Below are 17,847 nucleotides of genomic sequence, written 5' to 3' on the forward strand. Positions count from 1 at the left end.
CGAAAATTCCTTAGAAAGCATGGAAATCAAATATTTCGATATTTCTAATCGCGCTCTAATAACTTGTCTATTTTTTTTCAAACATTCATAAACTTTTTTATATTTTATTATTTTCGTGATATCAAATTTCGTGAAATAAATCTTTCATGGAAATGTAAAACCGATACCTGTCTAACTCGTATATACAAATATAAATATGTATAGATATACAATATGTATATATTAGTTTCGTTTTAAATATTTTATGTTCTTTTTTTTTCGGACCTTGTATTTACAAGCTCATTTCAATAAAACTACAATACTAAAAATATTTTGGAATTATTTAAGAACTTTTGACTCACTCTGTATATGGATGTAAAGTAAATCACGTGACTCGGTTGCACAATGTAAATTTGAAATAATTCATTATTTTCAAATAAGTTTCTCTGCACACATATGAGAATTTGAAAATATTGATTGTTTTAAATAGACAGTTGTTATTGGAGGTGGTGGGGGGAGAATACGAATACTCATGTGACTCATTATATATATATAGGGCTTTCTCATGTGCACTTAAAAGATAACGTTTCTATCATTTGAAACCGACAAATCGAATAAATCAATACCGAGAACTACTCGTGGCATCGAACGAGACCAAAAAATGTAAAATGGAAAAAAAAATCAGTTATATTATTATTATTATTATGTATATAGAGAGATTTAATTACATATACGTATATATAGTATATGTAAGTACAATACTTATCTGTGTGTACATATTAGATGACCATACGATATATCTTATCAAATTTTAAATATACGACTTATCGATTCGAAATCCAATATTGTCCCTTTTTTCTCATGAACTATGATATAATCATCGTAGTAAAAATTGTTCACCTATTATCTATACATGTTTATACGAAAGAAAAAAAATAATTACACACTTTAATATCTTAGATATACGGTAATAAAATAAATTACGATAAAACGATTGGAACTTTGCTTCCTCGAAATGAATTTTGAAAATTATTGAAAGAACAAATAATATTGTGTATATTAATCAATCGGTTTAATCTAATTATTATTAAACATAACGCGTGATTATTGTTTACGATAATTCAATTCGTGAAAATTCTAATTGAATATGGTTCAATACGTAACATTAATCTTACTGTATATATTATATTGTATTTTGAATTTTTATTATACTCATTAGACAATTTGTTTCGTTTTGTTTTGTTTGTTTGCTTTATTTCTTTCTTTCTTTCTTCTTCGAAGAGTTACGTGAAATACACAAGAGAAAGTTATTAAAATTCTCACGGAAAGAATCACGCGATGATTAATTTATAAATAAGAAATATCGGATCTCATCGTATCGTAAATTCCGATCAATAGATATTAAATATTATCCACTTTGGTTGAAAAAGCTTCCCTCGAAATATCTATAGAATAAATAAAACATCGGATGTGTGTGTGTGTTTGTGAATATGAATTTGTAAAAAGAAAAAAAATATAGATAGACCCCATAAAATAAATGGCAAACAGCAAATTATAATTTTAAAATAGAACGAAATTAAGAAAGTAAACCTCAAAAGTCGTGAATCGATCGAAAGGTTATTTCTTCTTAAAGAAAAAAAAAAAAAATCACAAAAAGCGTAAACATATTAAATAGTTATCGTATTCCTAATTGTTTCTAAATACCACGTTTTTATTAACCTGATTTCTCATTTATACGAATTTCAATCGAAATTAATGATTTAAATATCCAACTTTATGACTTTCAGATTACTAATAACGTTATGTATAAAATATAAGCTACACAATTTGTAACGATCTTGTAAAGTCATTCGAACTCTTGCTGTTTTTAATTTAATGTACTCGTAAATAAAATCTACAGTTGATTTTGTAAAATATCAATTTGCGATATTAAAATATTTTTCATTAGATTATAATTAAACAATCAAATTTTTCTTATACCAATGAGACAACGTTTAATTATCAAAAATATTATAAACTTGTGAACTATGAGAAATCGTATAACGGTTTATATTTTTTTTTTTTTTCGTTTGATCCATGACAATTGATACACACTGTATATATAAACTTTGATTATTTCGTTCATTTTAATAATGATATAATTAAATGAAATAATATTAGTTAATATATACACGTATAAATTTGTTCTTGATATCTTATACACTCGTTGAAATCACCGAGAATAATCTAATATTATTTTATTCTTGATATTATTCTATCGTTGCACAATAAATTACCTATTTTCAGTTTAATAAACATAGCCGATGTCGTTGCACTTCCTTAACCGATTATTATCTCTATCGACATAGAGAGAAACTTTTTTTTTATTTTAAAAGCAAGAAATAGTAATAGTTATTATCGTAACCATCTATATAATCATATCTTCGTCGAAGATTATCTAACGCTCTCTCTCTCTCTTTCTCTTTTTCTGAATAAAGATAATTATTAATAATCATCAAAGAGAAAGAGAGAGAGAGAGGAAGATATATGTAACCGTAATTATTTAAAAAAAAAAACTAACCTCAAATGAAAACATCATACAATGATAGCCATCACCGTGTATAAGCAAAATGCATATTCGAATCATTTACTTATTGGCAACAATTTCTTTTGCAAATAAATAAACGAATATCCTAACCTAACTGTAATATTCTTAAATATATTCTTACAATAGTAATTAATTCAACTTTAATTAATGACGATTCACTATTCGTTATATTCACTCGCTTATTTTTTTTTCTTCTTCCTATCCTAAGATTACGTAATTATATCTTAACTTACAGTTATGTATATATGTACACACTTATTACCTATATATCCATGTTTGATATATATATATATGTATATATATAAGTAAGTACTTTTGTAAAAGAAAAATATGCTTTAAGAAAGGAACAAATAAAACGTGAATAATAAACTAATACCCATAATTATACTAAACGTTGCATTCCATGGATGTGGGCTAAATCCTATATAAAGTTGTATCATTTTGTTTTCTTTTTTTTTCTTCTTCTTTAACTTCTTTAATATAAATTTGATTCGTATTTCCTTATAACGTTAAAAGATATTAAAAAGTTAACTGTAAATATTCAATAAAAATGTATTCTTTATGTAAAATACAAACTTTAAAAAAACGTTAATCGTCTGGTTGAAAATTTTTCGAAATGTTTTTATAATAAATCTCAATTTATGTATTCTCATTGTTCTCGATTGTTACTTCGTAAAAGATAGCTGTACCTAAGAATGTCATACTTTTCATTCATTTGCTTTCACATTTTCGAATTTTACGATGTTCTTAAGTCCAACGTTTAAAGTCATCACGATTATTAGTTAATGAGAACTTTTTATGAATAATAATAATGTCATTCTCGTTAGTGTAATGATCGAAAATTTAAAAAAAATAAATCTCTTAAACACATATCTACGTTAAATTAACACGAAATTATTCAAAATTGTTTGAACGTTATTAGATATCTTTCACTTTAACGTATAAAAATATCTAAACAAATAATAACATTTAATGTACATTGATAAACGAATTACTTATCAAATTTGCATTGAAATTACTTAAACGTTTAATTTCTTATATAAAAAAAAAAAAATAATAACGAATGCAAATATATTAATATCCGTACATTTAATTCCAATAAACAAAAAAAATTCTAATGCATTTATAAGAGGATATTATTAATTTTTTTTATAACGTCTCTAATTTTCTCTCATTAATATCTAGTTAACAAAAAAAAAATATAAAAAACACAGAAAACACACATTAATTTCTATATATGAAATACGGTATATATATATATGGTGTTCTCTTTGAAATATCTATGCATATATTTTAACTAATTACCACAATCTCATTGCTTACCGATTTCTTCGAGACTATATGACTTTACCATTTATGGTAGCTTGTCGAGAGCCCTTGAAAAACGACGTCGAGAAGATCTTGACTTGTACTACGTGGTACTTATACGTGTACATACATATACACACACATACTCATATATATATATATATGTAAAATTTATAAAAAATACTTGCTCCGACTTGTAAGAAGAAATGTTGGTGACCTTTGTTTCGCGGTCGAGTTCACTGTACATTATACACTCACAAATATACTCTTATTTATATTATATGGATATTTTCCTTGAAATGTATTTCGAACACAACACTAACACAACTTTAATTATTTAGCATTTCTGTTTCGCGCCAATTCTCATATGAAACTCGATAGTTCCTAGCTACGTATATAGACATATACATATAAGTATGTGTATATGTGTGCGTGTATTATATATATATAAATATTAATTTCCATATATATTGAAATGTACGTAAATATATATATATAATTACATAGTTTCGTTTAATATAATTTTGTCGTCTCATACTTCATTTTTATTATTATTTTTTTTTTTACTTGTTTATATTATATATAAATCGATCGAATTTAATTAGTCAGAATAATGTCTTATCGCGAAACGTTCTTATCGAAAAAAAAAAAAACAAAAAGAAAAGAAAACTGATAAACAAGTATCCGCATATTCGGCCACAATTCTTCCCCCACCACGTTTTATTCTTTTGTCTTGTTTTGTTGTGTTGTTGTCATGATGAATCAAATTCTTAAAAGTAAATTTCTGAAATTCTCGGAATGCAAAATATCTCGTGTACGTCATATTTTTATGAATCACTGATAAGCTGTCGAAAATTTAACGATAAATGTTTAACATTTGTTTCATCGTGAATTTTATTTCCCCCTAGACAATAAAATATAAATATATATATATTTATGTATGTATAATGATGTTTATAAAATGATTTGATTCAAAAGTGTTACGTTGTGTGGGAGATTATGCTTGTATAGTATTAGAAATAAATAACAATAAAATTCGTAATGTGTTACGAGCACGAGTGAAAATGAGAATTAGTTGAAATCACTTTGAGAAATCATCATCCGGAAGCTCGTAAAAATAATACAAGCATGATCCTCATAATCATCGTTCTCGATGCACCACGATGCACATTATCCTCGTTACTTCACTTTACGCGATTGTAAATTATCGCTTGCATGTTTCTACAGCGTTATTATATACGTTAGTAGTTTCCTCAAAATTCATCAACGAGACATCTACCACCTTAAACTTCGTTCTATTAGAATTTATCGATCAATTAAAGAACTTATTTATTGTCACAGTTTGTAATTAAAATAAAATACTTAATCATCATACGCATATTTATGAACCTGTCTCGTTTTACGTAGAATTTCGATCATATTTAATTACTTTATACGTCTTTAATATAAACATCTTTTCCCTTTTTTTATGTTTCAGTTTTGATTTTTATCTTGATAATTATTATTAGTAAAATAAATATAAAAATATCTTTTCTTGAATTAAATGTTGGATTTTGTATATAAGATCTGCTATATATAGGCCACACCATAAAATAGAAGATGAAGAAAAAGAAGAAGAACAACAACAACAACAACAATAATAACAATAATAATAATACTATACATTTCTTTTCAATAGAATCAAAAATAAACGAGTTAACGTAACATAATTTAACATAACGATAGATAACTGTAATAATTCTGACAACAGCAAAGTCGCCTATAAACGGTACAAACAAAAATTATTCTAATAAAATAAATAAAATAACATAACACGATATATATATATATATATATATATAAATAAATAATCTTAACAACTTATTCAAAAAAAATAATAAAATTCTGTAAAAATATATTACCAAAAAAATAATTGAATCAAAATTATAATTAAATATAACACGCAAATAAAATATACGATTTAAAATCAATCGAACGTTATTAAATATTACCAAATTTAAATTATAAACAAACAAACAACAACAACAACAACAACAATATTACTCACCTGCATCGTTCGAAGTTTTGCGAAGAATGGAAGAAAATGTGGTTGTCGATTATACAAAAAAAAAAACAAAAACAGAATAAAACAATAAGAGAAAAAAAAACCACAAAAAAAAAGAAAAAAGAAAACAACCAAATATATCTATGTGAATGTTTGTAAAAACATTATTAGACCAAGCGGAAGCGCGTTATGTACCGTGACTCTGGCGTCTTTTACGAGCAAAGTGAGTTCACGGTTGCTTCGTGACCGCGTGACTGTCTGATAGGTACTGGGAGGACGAGATACCGCGGAAAAGGAACAAGCTCTGACTGAGAGGAGGAATTGCAAAGGAGGAGGAAGAGGTGGAGGAGGAGGGGGGGGGATGAGTAGGAGGAAAAGTACAACGTGCATGAGTCTACCTCTTCTTCTTCTACTACTTTGAAAGAACGATACCATACACGAACCATACTCGAACCATACTCACACTTCCCCTCCCCTCCCACTACTCCTCCTTCATCTTTTCTATTCTTCTTCTTCTTCTTCATCTTCTTCTTCTTCTTCTGCATCTTCTTCTTCTTCTTCTTCTTCTTCTTTTACTTCTTCATTTTTAGGTGCCCCCCCTTCCCCCCAATATATGGGGGAAATACTTTAAGATGCATTCATCGACACTTATATGTTTATACCTGTATCAATTGCAATTTATATCTGTACATTAGTGAATTTATTATTTTTTTTATTTTTTTTTTTTTTTGGTAAATCTATCACCGAGTGATACCATTTTTCATATACGTGCTTTTTGTGCTTTCTATACTACTTGTTTATCATGTTGTACTGTAATTGTAAGTAAATATTTATTTATGTTGCAACATGTGTCGTATAATTTCAAAATGGATTTATGCATGACACGTTTTAACGTGCAGAGAAATCTTCTTTCCTTACTTACTCACTCACTTCCTTCTTTTCTTTCCTTCCTTTCTTTCTTTCTTCTTCTTCTTATTCTTCTTCTTCTACTGCTTGTTTTCGTGATTTTATTTGTTTTCTGCCTTTCACACCGTTCGTACCGCATTCCTTTCTTTTCCTTAAGATCATCTTCTTATGTATCTACTAGATTTTCATACTTCAACGAATTATTAACAGTTTATTGTAAAAGTTTTCTCTTATAGACAAGTTTTTTTTTTAATAATAATAATAATATAACAAAACTCGAATATATTTTTAATGAATTTTTTTGTTCTTTTCAGTAAAAAGTGATAATAAATCTATGCACGATGGGATTTAAATGTTTTCACAGATTTTTCTTCATTTATTCTTTACATTTTAATTCATAAAATTTCATCGTGAATTAATAAAATCGAAACGTGAATTATCATTGATATTAAAATGAATTTGAATTAATTTTATGATTTTAGTTGCATCACAGGATCGTATTGATGAATACACACATTTGTTTATATGTGTTCTTGTATGTGTTTGCATTTTGATACGAATTGAAATTATTCTTCTACAAACACGGATATATTTAAATATTAATTGGAAAAATTTTACTTATAATATGATAAATAAGTATACTGGATTAGGATCGTTTTCCAATTTGAATTTTCTTTTGTTTTCGATTTATCTCGATGTTCGAATCGAAACGTTTTTTATCTCGTTAATAAAATTATTAAATATCCTTTATATAAACGAGGAAAATGTATAAAGGAAAGAAAATACTTCAGCTAAAAATAGCCGATTGAATTTATTTTGTTCCTACTCCCATACATATTAACAAAATACTTATCATAAAGTTTAACATTTCAATTCGTCAAACAAATAAATTTCCCTTATACGGGCTATGTATAAATAACTGTTTGCAATATTTATATTTAATTTTGGTCTATTCTAAGCGTTCGCTCGATAATATTAGAAAGAAAAATAATATATATATAAAAAGAGTTTGCGTTGAAAATAAAAAAAAAAATAATAGTAAAAATATATATACAAAACTTGTTAAATATTTATATATATATATATAAAATATTATATGTAAAGTAAAAAAAGTATCAAAGTTAAAAATAATTCAATTCGAAGGATTTATTTTAAATTAAAAAAAAGAAAAAAAAGAAAAAATAAAGAAAATTAAACATATAAATACACATAACACGTTAGATTGATAAAACGGTAATAAATATTCGCTCTATAATCATTTATACGTATTTAAATTATTATACCTGAATTGATATCATTTCTACATATTACAACGTACATTACTATTATGCCGATTTTAAAAACAATAAAAAAAAAAGAAAGAATTAATTATAAATCAAACGTTAAAGAAATCGTTGTGCATTATTATAATTTATATTAATTAAATGATTAAATTACTATCGAGATGCAACGACAATATAATATAATATATTTCTATATATGAGCTCGTTATTTTTTTATATTCAAATTGAATATTATTTACACAAATACGTTAGTAAACATACTAACATCGTCTTTTGCATATTATTCAATTTTCATCTTATATATATATTTTCTTTTTACCAACCCTCTCTTTCTTCACTAAATATATTCTTTTACTATAATATATTTTTTGCGAACATTATACACAACACGCACACTCTCATGCACACACATTAAACGTAATCTTTAACCTCGGAACCTTTATACGTGAAGTATACTTTTTTAAAAAATAAAAACGCACGTACGACGCACATAATAATCTTCAAAACTCGAAACTGGACGGAATTGTTTTTTGTTCAAGATTATAGATAATAAGGCATAATCTATAAATTATATATAAACATCTATCATGTTGCACATTGCCACTATAAATGCTTTTGTTTTTTTTTTACTAGATTAATATTCTTTGATTATAGTAATCTGCAGGCGCTCTTTACGAAATTCTTTTTCTTGTGATTTCTCGTTTTACCTCCTGACCTTAAAACTATGGTGCCGTTTCCGCTATTACGACAACACGTTGATCCGTTGGGACTAAAGGCACCTACGAACATAATAAGAACAAAATAAAACAAACAAATTCGATTAACAATTTTGTGTAATCTATAATATAAGAAAAATGAATATAAAATAAATATTAATAAAAAAAAAAAATACATTACATATTAATAAACATATTAATAAAAAAAACAAATTACAAATTAAATAACATATTAATAAAAAAAAAAAGAAGAAATAATAATAAATAACGGAATATAATTCTATTATGAGTTTTATAAATTATGATTCAATAATACGAAAAACAAAACAAATAAATTATATCTATTTCTGTAAAGAACACAATTTTATTATAATATTTTATAATAGTAAACGTTATAGATTGCAATGTAATTAATTGCAATTAATTTAACGAAATAATGAATTCTTATCATACTTCTTTTTTTCTTTATTTTTGTAAAACAACGACTCGAAAAATAAATGGTCCACTCACTTATTACAGAAGGTGATCTAGGTCCTGTAGAATACAACCTTAAATCTTCCTGATAATCGTTATCGTTCCGACGCATTTCGTGCAAACAACGCGATGCCAAATGTCGGAACACGCTCATAACACCGACATCTTCTTTAACGGATGTTCGCAATAGTTTACATCCAAGTGCACGACCAAGCCTCTCAGCTTCGTCCCTGAAAAAAATGTTTTACTTTTTCAGAGATGACCGTTGACTCACTCGGGAATTGTTGAAGGAAAAAAAAAACGAGAACAGAAAAAAAGAGGCAGACAAAATAACGAGGACAAATTTTGCATATTAATTGAATTAAATATTCGACAAAAATAAAAATATAATTAACTCGCAAATTATTCACAGAAAAAGAAGAAGAAGAAAATAAATTTTGTATAAATAAGTATAATATTTTTAAGAAAAAAAAAAAATGAAAAATAATAAGAGTAAGTTTTTCAATTTATGATAAAAGCAACAAAAAAATAAAAAAAAAGAGAAAGAATAAATATTACAAAAAATTAAATAATCTTTTCTCACTTACGGACCAATGACGCATTGATCGACCAAATCCATTTTGTTCTGTACGAGTACCGTAGGTATTTCCCCGCATTCATTTTCTACCTGAAATAAAATATAAACAAGAGAGAATAAATGAATAAATAAATTTAAAAGTGACGTTACAAAGTGATACGGAATGTAAGTAATGGAGAATTTTATAACAACGTTCGGTTTATATATCTTTACAGGTGTCGTCTCCAAAACATTTCTTCTCTCTTACTCTCTTTTTTTTCTTCTTCTTCTTCTTGATTAATGTATGAGTCTAATAAATGATTCAACTTTTAAATAGCATCATTTTCGTTCTATAACGGTGTATGATAAAAATAAAATAAAAAATTAAAATAAAATAAAATAAAATAAGATAAAAGAAGAAGATAAAAGAAGAAGATAAAAAAGAAGAAGAAGGAGAAGAAGAATGTTCGTATATATGTGTGTGTATATTCTGGTGCAATGACTATGTTATAAAACGCCAGATAATTCGGTGTAAAACGAAGGAAAGGCTTCGTTACTGAAACGATAACGGTTACGCGTATCCTCTACCACAATCCGTCCACGAGAAAGGAGATAGAAAGGATGGAGAACACGCGTATCTGTCTCGTCGATTCGCATTAAACGTTCAAGCAAACGCGAGCTTCGTTCTCGTGAACGCGATTATCTACATCCTTCTTCTCTTCAAGATTATACACGCATAACACACTCACATAATATCATCTTTTTATATATATATTTACACATATAATAACAAGTATCTTTATCTTTCTTTCAACGCGTAATTATTTCAAACGTCATACAATCTTGTATACGTATATGTCAATATATTACAGATACAGATACGTATAATATGATTTTTTGTTTTAATTAAATTTTAAAAAAGAAAGAAGAAGAAGAAGAAAAGACGAAGGGATATCAATCTTTTTCTTTTAAATTTATTTTTAGTAAATACCTATCTGTTTATATGTTTATATATATATATATATATATAATAATAATAATTTAAAATAAATAATTTATAATAAATAATTTTAATATAATTATATATAATCATTATAATATATTTATTATATATATATGCCATCTACCCCCTACGAATAAAAAAAGAACGACGAATTTTGTCGAACGTAACGATACAACGAGAAGGTAAAAAATGATATATATTTTATAAATATTTTTGCAGGGTGCTCCACCAACAATTAGCACCTAAATATTTTCATTATTTATTATAATATAAAAAAAAATATTATATACATAATTTATATGTCACGAAAAGGTACAAACTACCTTATGTTTAGTATAAATATTTTATTTTGCGTGGGTGGAGGATAATTATCTTGCACTTATATATTTTTTTCCGAAAAAAAAGAAATTATTTTTAAGAATATTTTAAATATATATATACCTTTAATTTCCAGGAAGGAATAGCGTCAAAAGAATTTCTATCGGTGGCAGAATATGCAAGGACACAAGCATGCGCGCCACGATAATAAGCGGCCGTTATGGCGTCGAACTCTTCCTGACCCGCGGTGTCCCATAGCATCAATCTCACGTCTTCGCCATCTACCCTGCGAATAAAAAAGAGAACGACGAATTTTGTCAACGTAACGATGACGTAGGTAGAAAATAATATTAACATTGTCATCGTGCAAGATCGAATCTCTCGTTACGATTACAAAAATACGTTGCAAAAATTATTATTTGTGCGAAGAAAGAAAGAAAGAAAGAAAGAAAAAAAAAGAGAAAAATTAAAAATAGTTTTTTTTAGCGATCACGCTAATTCGATATATTAAAAAAAAAAAGAAAAAAGGAATAAACGGGACGGGGAGGGGAGGGGATAGAAAGGAGTGGGGGTTAGGGGTTGAGAAGGGGTAAAGAAAATTGATAAAAATATCTTACTCTATTTCTCGTTCGAGAAAATCAACGCCAATGGTCTTCTTATAATCCCTGGTATAAGTACCCTTGCAAAACCTTTGAATCATTGAAGATTTTCCCACAGCGCCATTACCGACTATCACCACCTGCGGAAACGTTTAATTGTTAAAAAAAAATAAATAACGAAGAACGATTTTTAATAACCAAGTGAACAAAATTTACTTGGTCATTCTTCTATCGACATTTTACACGTATATACACACACACAGACACACCTGTACGTGTGCTCACCTACACATTGGTATAAACACGAGGAGACACATAGATACATATCTATCCTTAGTAAGTACACTTATACATTATACGGGGGTTACAATGAATCATCCTAACGTCGTTCTAACCACCAGAAACGAGGACGTTCAACCCTCATGAAATCTCGATCGATTCCCTCGAGAAACGAAAGAACCTAATTAAAGCGAACCTAAAGGCCACCGCTTACAATCTTATCGTTCGAACGAGTTCTTAATTACACACCAATTTAATTGGCTTTAACACTAACGAGCTATGTTTTTGAAAAGAAAATGAACAAAAAAAGAAAAACATAGTATTAAACAATAAAATATATCATAAGAAAAAGAGAACCCCGAAATAAAAATCAAGTAATAAAATTGAAGTAATAAAAACATTATCGTTAGACGATCGAAGTAAGCATCGTTAACACGAATCTAACGGTTTATTATCGTATGGGACACTTTCACACTCACATATATAAACTTACACTCGTTACACACGTATTTTGATCCTGGCCAAAAAATTCGAGATAAATCAAATGATCAAATGATTATCTTTTATCTTTTCTTTTTCCTTTTTCGTTGATGTGCTCCAAAAACACGTGAAATTTCTTCGTGAAAATAATAATTATTAGAAACGTATTTTTTCTTCTCGATTTAAAAAAAAAAAAAAGGAAAGAAAAAAAAACGTGAAGCTTTTTAAAAGACGTTTAGAATGAGCCAGATGTTACAACGAAACGTGAAAGCAAGTTTTAGAATGAAACGAGATAATAATTGGAGAAAAATGTGAAAAAAAAAAAACAAAACAAAAAAAAATATAATAAAATATCCACCTTCTCGTTTCTTTCTCTAATTCTCGAGAGATCGAGAGATCGAGAGATCGAACGATTTCGTGAAATCGATATTTCTAGTTTTCCACTTTGTAAACTTGATGTTACTTATAAATAACCAGGTACTCGTTCATTCCTTCTCGAAGATCGATCATACTACACGAGTTAAGAAGAATTTTTCTCTGATCATTACGATAGTAACGTTTCAAGTAGAATTCTATATACTTAACGCCATATATTCTCGAATTAACGCGGTTGAGGGGGGGGAGGGAGGAGTGAACAACTTTCTACCCACTTCTCTCAATGACTACTCTTTTTCTTAGCGGTATTATAAATCAGTATAATGTGTCATTCAAGAATAAATGTCAAGTAACTCTCGCGTAAATACGAAGATAAGAGCAACAAAAAATACAGAGAACGAATGTCATTCGCGTATAATATTAAAATTCTTTTCGTACTTGTGATTTATCGAAAATTTTTCAAAATTATAATAAAATCGATTTCACTTCATTAATCAATTGGTTCATTCGCATATAACAATTAATATTAATTAAAATTCGTTTCGTATGTGTGTGAAATATTATTTTGACGCGACATTATAAATATTCGATATAAATCGACAACTAACGAAATATTTTAAAATACGAGTTCATCAAATATTATTCATTTTCTCTTTTCGAATGAGATATACTCGGGACACGTTGTTAGCTACGTTTTACCAGAGCGTGCCGATAAGAAAAACTCAGGCTTACGAGTTTCGCTCATTAACTATCCCTCGCACGTTCGAAACCTTGCCCTTGAAACTCCACAGTACCCCTTGTCGTCGTCGTCTACGTCGTTGTCGTCGTCCCTTTCGATTAGAGACCGCACATATTTCCGCACGAACCTTAAGGATATAGTTGAAAGAAAACAAAACAAAAAAAATGCAAAAGAATGAGATTCTTAGAAAAACGAAGTCAACGAGTTTTTTTTTTTTTTATTTTCAAGTCACGGCTCTACGATCACCATCAACATCACCCATCACGTTCAACGACTTATCGAAGTATTATTTTACGATATAAGAAAGGTTTGGAATTATATCGAAGAAATTTCTTCGACAATTTTACGATATATATATATGTGTGTGTGTGTGTGTGTAATTAGAAATTACGAGCATTCCTTAAACGTTTACAATTTTTTCCTTTATAATTAATTATTAATATAGAATTATCAATAAAATTGAGATAATAAAGAAAGAATTAAAGGAATGAAAAGAAGAAAATCATATGCTAAATACTCGTTAAATTAAAATAGTCACGCTCTTGTGATTACCACGTAGAATGTCTTAACCTGTGAGATAAACACATGGAACCGGTATGAAACGAAAGGAGACAATTTCGAGACGCGTTAGTTTTTCTTTAGTATGAACATACGCTTTCCCGGCCGGTTTAGATGCCATCCACCTCTCTTTCCTGTCTTACGAACGTAATTATACAGAAACAGACAGATAGACGGATAGACAACATGTATATACGCACGTACACTTTGAGAAATAAATTAACAAAGTAATAAAATAAAATTATACATACACTTTTAAAACCAACAAAACAAATATATACGCATATACTATCTATCTGTAAATTACAACAACAACAACAACAAAAAACAAGAAAACGGAATAAAATACAAAATACATGTGTATATATATATAAAAAAAAAACCCCATAGAAAAATTACGGGACAACGTTTGCCCTCGAATAGTATTATTTTCTTTTTAATTTTTTCACATATTTCTTTTCTTTCCTTATTTTCTTTTTACCTTGAGCGATAACTCGAGTTCTTCCTCCCGCATTCTGACCGTAACGCGATTAGCATAATATCCAGCCACGATACATGGTGCCCTCCTCCACTTCTTTGAACTCTCCTCTTCCGTTCTACTCGTAAGTAAATTCGTCCTCCTCACGACGAAGGAGGAGCTAAGATTCACCATCGACGATCGCTACTTTCTCGATAAACCAAATCGGCCACGTCGTCGCGCCTCGATCGCCTCATTATCGCGTTATTTCGATTTCGACGCTACTGTGCGCGGCCTTTTACCTGTTCCTACCTTCCTATGTACCCTCTCTTTCTATCTTTCTATGTATCAGAAATAACTCTCTTTCTATATATACGTATATGTATTTCCTTCTCTTTTTAAAAACCGATTAAGGTAAAAAAAAAAACAAGCTCCAGATCACAGAGCACACGTATAATAAACCCACACTACGAGTTACTGTAGTTATACGTAAGGAATGAATGAATGAACGAAAGAAAGAACGAACGAACGAACGTACGAATAAACTATGGAAAAATTAACGATACACGAAGTTATTCTAAGAGGAAGAGCGCAACCCACAAAACACAACCACACTGCGCGCGTCTCCGATCGACTGAACACCTGTGGAGAAAAGCACCTGCTCCTGCGAACGAGCAACATGATAGCCAAACACGTATGGTGACTTCACGGCCTAGTGACATTTTCGATTCTCTCACAACCACGCCTCGATGCGATTTTACCCTGTAACCTTGGGTAGGACGTCCTCCATATTTATTTTTTTCTCTTCTTCATCGGACGATGATCTTTTTCTTTTTTTTCTTTTCTTTTTCTTCTTCTTCTTCTTCTTAATTATTCTTTCCCTTTTTATTTTCGTTGTTGTTCTTTTTTTTCTGTTCCCTTCATGTGCCTTATGATGATGCTTCTTGACGAAATTTTTTACATAACAAATAAAATTATTCATCGTAATAACGTTACATTTATTAAATTATCCTCTTCATGTGTCTCCGCGATGATTTTTTTAAATTATTATTATTAATATTATTGGTTATATTATAATCATATTGTAATTTTATAATTGTTTTTTTTTAAAAAAGAAAAGATTGAAAATTGATATAATTATTCAAAGAAAATATTATAACGGGTTATGGAAACAATTAAGATGGTTCTCTAGGGCGGAATCCATTCGATTTACTAGAGACCTCTTTCGATGTTAGTTTTCTACCTTACCGATACTGGATCTAGACTGAATTTAAAACTAACAATAAGTTCATTATTATATAATTTCAAAGAAATATACAAAAAATATTAAAATGCGGTCATTAGCTCGCTAGTACTTGTATTATACAATTTACAAATAGTCTAAATGTTTATATACATAAGCAATACCGAGTACCCAGGTCTCATCACGTGGAAATACTACTTAATACTATCATAATTAATAAAAATTAAAAAAAAAATTCTTTTTTAATATAATACACGTTTGCTCTGTTAATTTGTTAACATTACCGAATCTAATTACATACTAAAAAATAACAGTAGGTCACAGGATATACACTCACTGTTGTTAACATATACAGTACGATTAGAAATTTGTATTGATTTTAACATTGTAAAAACAATTATATACATAATCGTTAGTCTCGTACAATATTCTCTTTTACTTACGTATCGATTAATTAATATTCAAAACGATTATCATACGAATTAAAATACATGTATAATATGAATTGTATATTGTACAGGAGAGTGTGTTACAATATGTAAATCACGATCCGTGATTCGATTACGAACAATTAATATCATGCAAAATCATTCGTAGAATCAAATATTTATATAATCAACGCATAATTTCAATGAAAAATATACTAAATTGATCATTGTAATTTGAAAAATATTTATTTGCCGGTCATTCCCTACGACTCATACCTGATTGGCTACGCTCTTGTTACGCATTGGTCACGTGATACAATATACTCACGGATACGTAACTCAAATGAAACTCATAAGGATAATGAGAAATCGTAATTAAAAAATAAATTAAAAATAATAAATAATTAATTTTCTCGTTAATATATCAATAAAACTGATGAATTTGGATTGATTTCTACTGATGTGTAATATTGGGATGAGTGAGAGCACAATGTAAAAACATAATACATATTTTTTGTTTAGTGCTATTATATATAGATGACATAATATATTAGATTACAAGTTTGAGACGATTCTTTGCAGAGGAAGAAAAAAAATAGAAACAAAAAAATTGATAAAAAAAAAGATTAAAAAAAAAAAAAGAATATTAGGTACAGCAATAATTTAAACGGTATTCAGTTGTTTTCTTTTTCCATCATACGTAACAAAATAATAGTACAAATACTATAAGAACTTACACACATGATCATCTTACTTATATAAACTCTTCTCTCTTTCTCTCTCTCTCTCTCTCTCTCTCTAAAGATTACTAAATAATTAAAATATTATAAAGGCATTATTATATGTATATGTATAAATTGTAAACTATTTAAACGAAGAAAATAAGTAGTATAAAGCATACACAAAGCATCGGTATTTTAATTAATATTCTATCGAGGCATTCAATGAGTCTCGTCGATTTTTACACCATCATCCATCAACGCATTTTAAAACACATGAAGCCTATAAATATATTATCCCATCGTTTTACAATATCTATACCGGGACTATCGTTCCTCCGTCGTTGGAAATGTTTATTTTTTTTTTTTATTATTATTATTATTATTATTATTATTATTATTATTAGTATTATTATTAATATTACAAATCGTTCAAATAGTGCGCGCGTGTTTGCTGAGCACAAACAACAATAGAGCGAGGAAGAGAAGAAAATTGAAATTACGATAATTATGACAGCGGACTGAGATGAAAAATTGAAAAAATTATTTTATAATTTATTTTATATTACAATTATTTATGCTATAAGATAAATAATAAAAATAAAATGTTTTTCCATTTATTGACTCAGTCCACTGTTATAATTACCGGCACATTTATAATAATGAAGGAAGACAAAATGTTAAAAGTATATAGGTAGAGAGATCTTATGTGAAAATTGTAGTAAATGAATAAAAAATCGTAAAATACAATATATATATATATATATAGGTGTGTTAGTGTGTCAATATATATATA

General features: G+C 28.0%; 1 protein-coding gene across 1 annotated transcript; it reads right to left on the bottom strand.

The window, feature by feature from the left end:
* Nucleotides 1-8,313: 8,313 nt before the first annotated feature.
* On the bottom strand, nt 8,314-11,936 carry LOC122523565 (ras-related protein Rab-23). The gene is made up of 5 exons (XM_043645406.1): nt 11,792-11,936; nt 11,298-11,460; nt 9,885-9,964; nt 9,334-9,527; nt 8,314-8,886 (listed from the first exon to the last, which is right to left on the bottom strand). The coding sequence occupies exons 1-5, from the start codon at nt 11,872-11,874 to the stop codon at nt 8,756-8,758; spliced, it is 651 nt and encodes a 216-aa protein (XP_043501341.1). The 5' UTR covers nt 11,875-11,936; the 3' UTR covers nt 8,314-8,755.
* Between the last annotated feature and the right edge of the window lie 5,911 nt (nt 11,937-17,847).

Source organism: Polistes fuscatus, unplaced genomic scaffold (genome assembly GCF_010416935.1).
Source record: "Polistes fuscatus isolate 324 unplaced genomic scaffold, CU_Pfus_HIC Scaffold6, whole genome shotgun sequence".
NCBI lineage: Eukaryota > Metazoa > Arthropoda > Insecta > Hymenoptera > Vespidae > Polistes > Polistes fuscatus.

What these genes read in the sequence shown, in the direction of transcription:
- LOC122523565 (XM_043645406.1), bottom strand. Translation starts at nt 11,874, where the DNA reads ATGATTCAAAGGTTTTGCAAGGGTACTTATACCAGGGATTATAAGAAG. An exon ending in TTTCTCGAACGAGAAATAGA is followed by an intron (nt 11,461 to 11,791) that starts GTAAGATATTTT and finishes TTTTATTCGCAG; the next exon opens with GGTAGATGGCGAAGACGTGA. An exon ending in TTCCTTCCTGGAAATTAAAG is followed by an intron (nt 9,965 to 11,297) that starts GTATATATATAT and finishes ATTTTATTTCAG; the next exon opens with GTAGAAAATGAATGCGGGGA.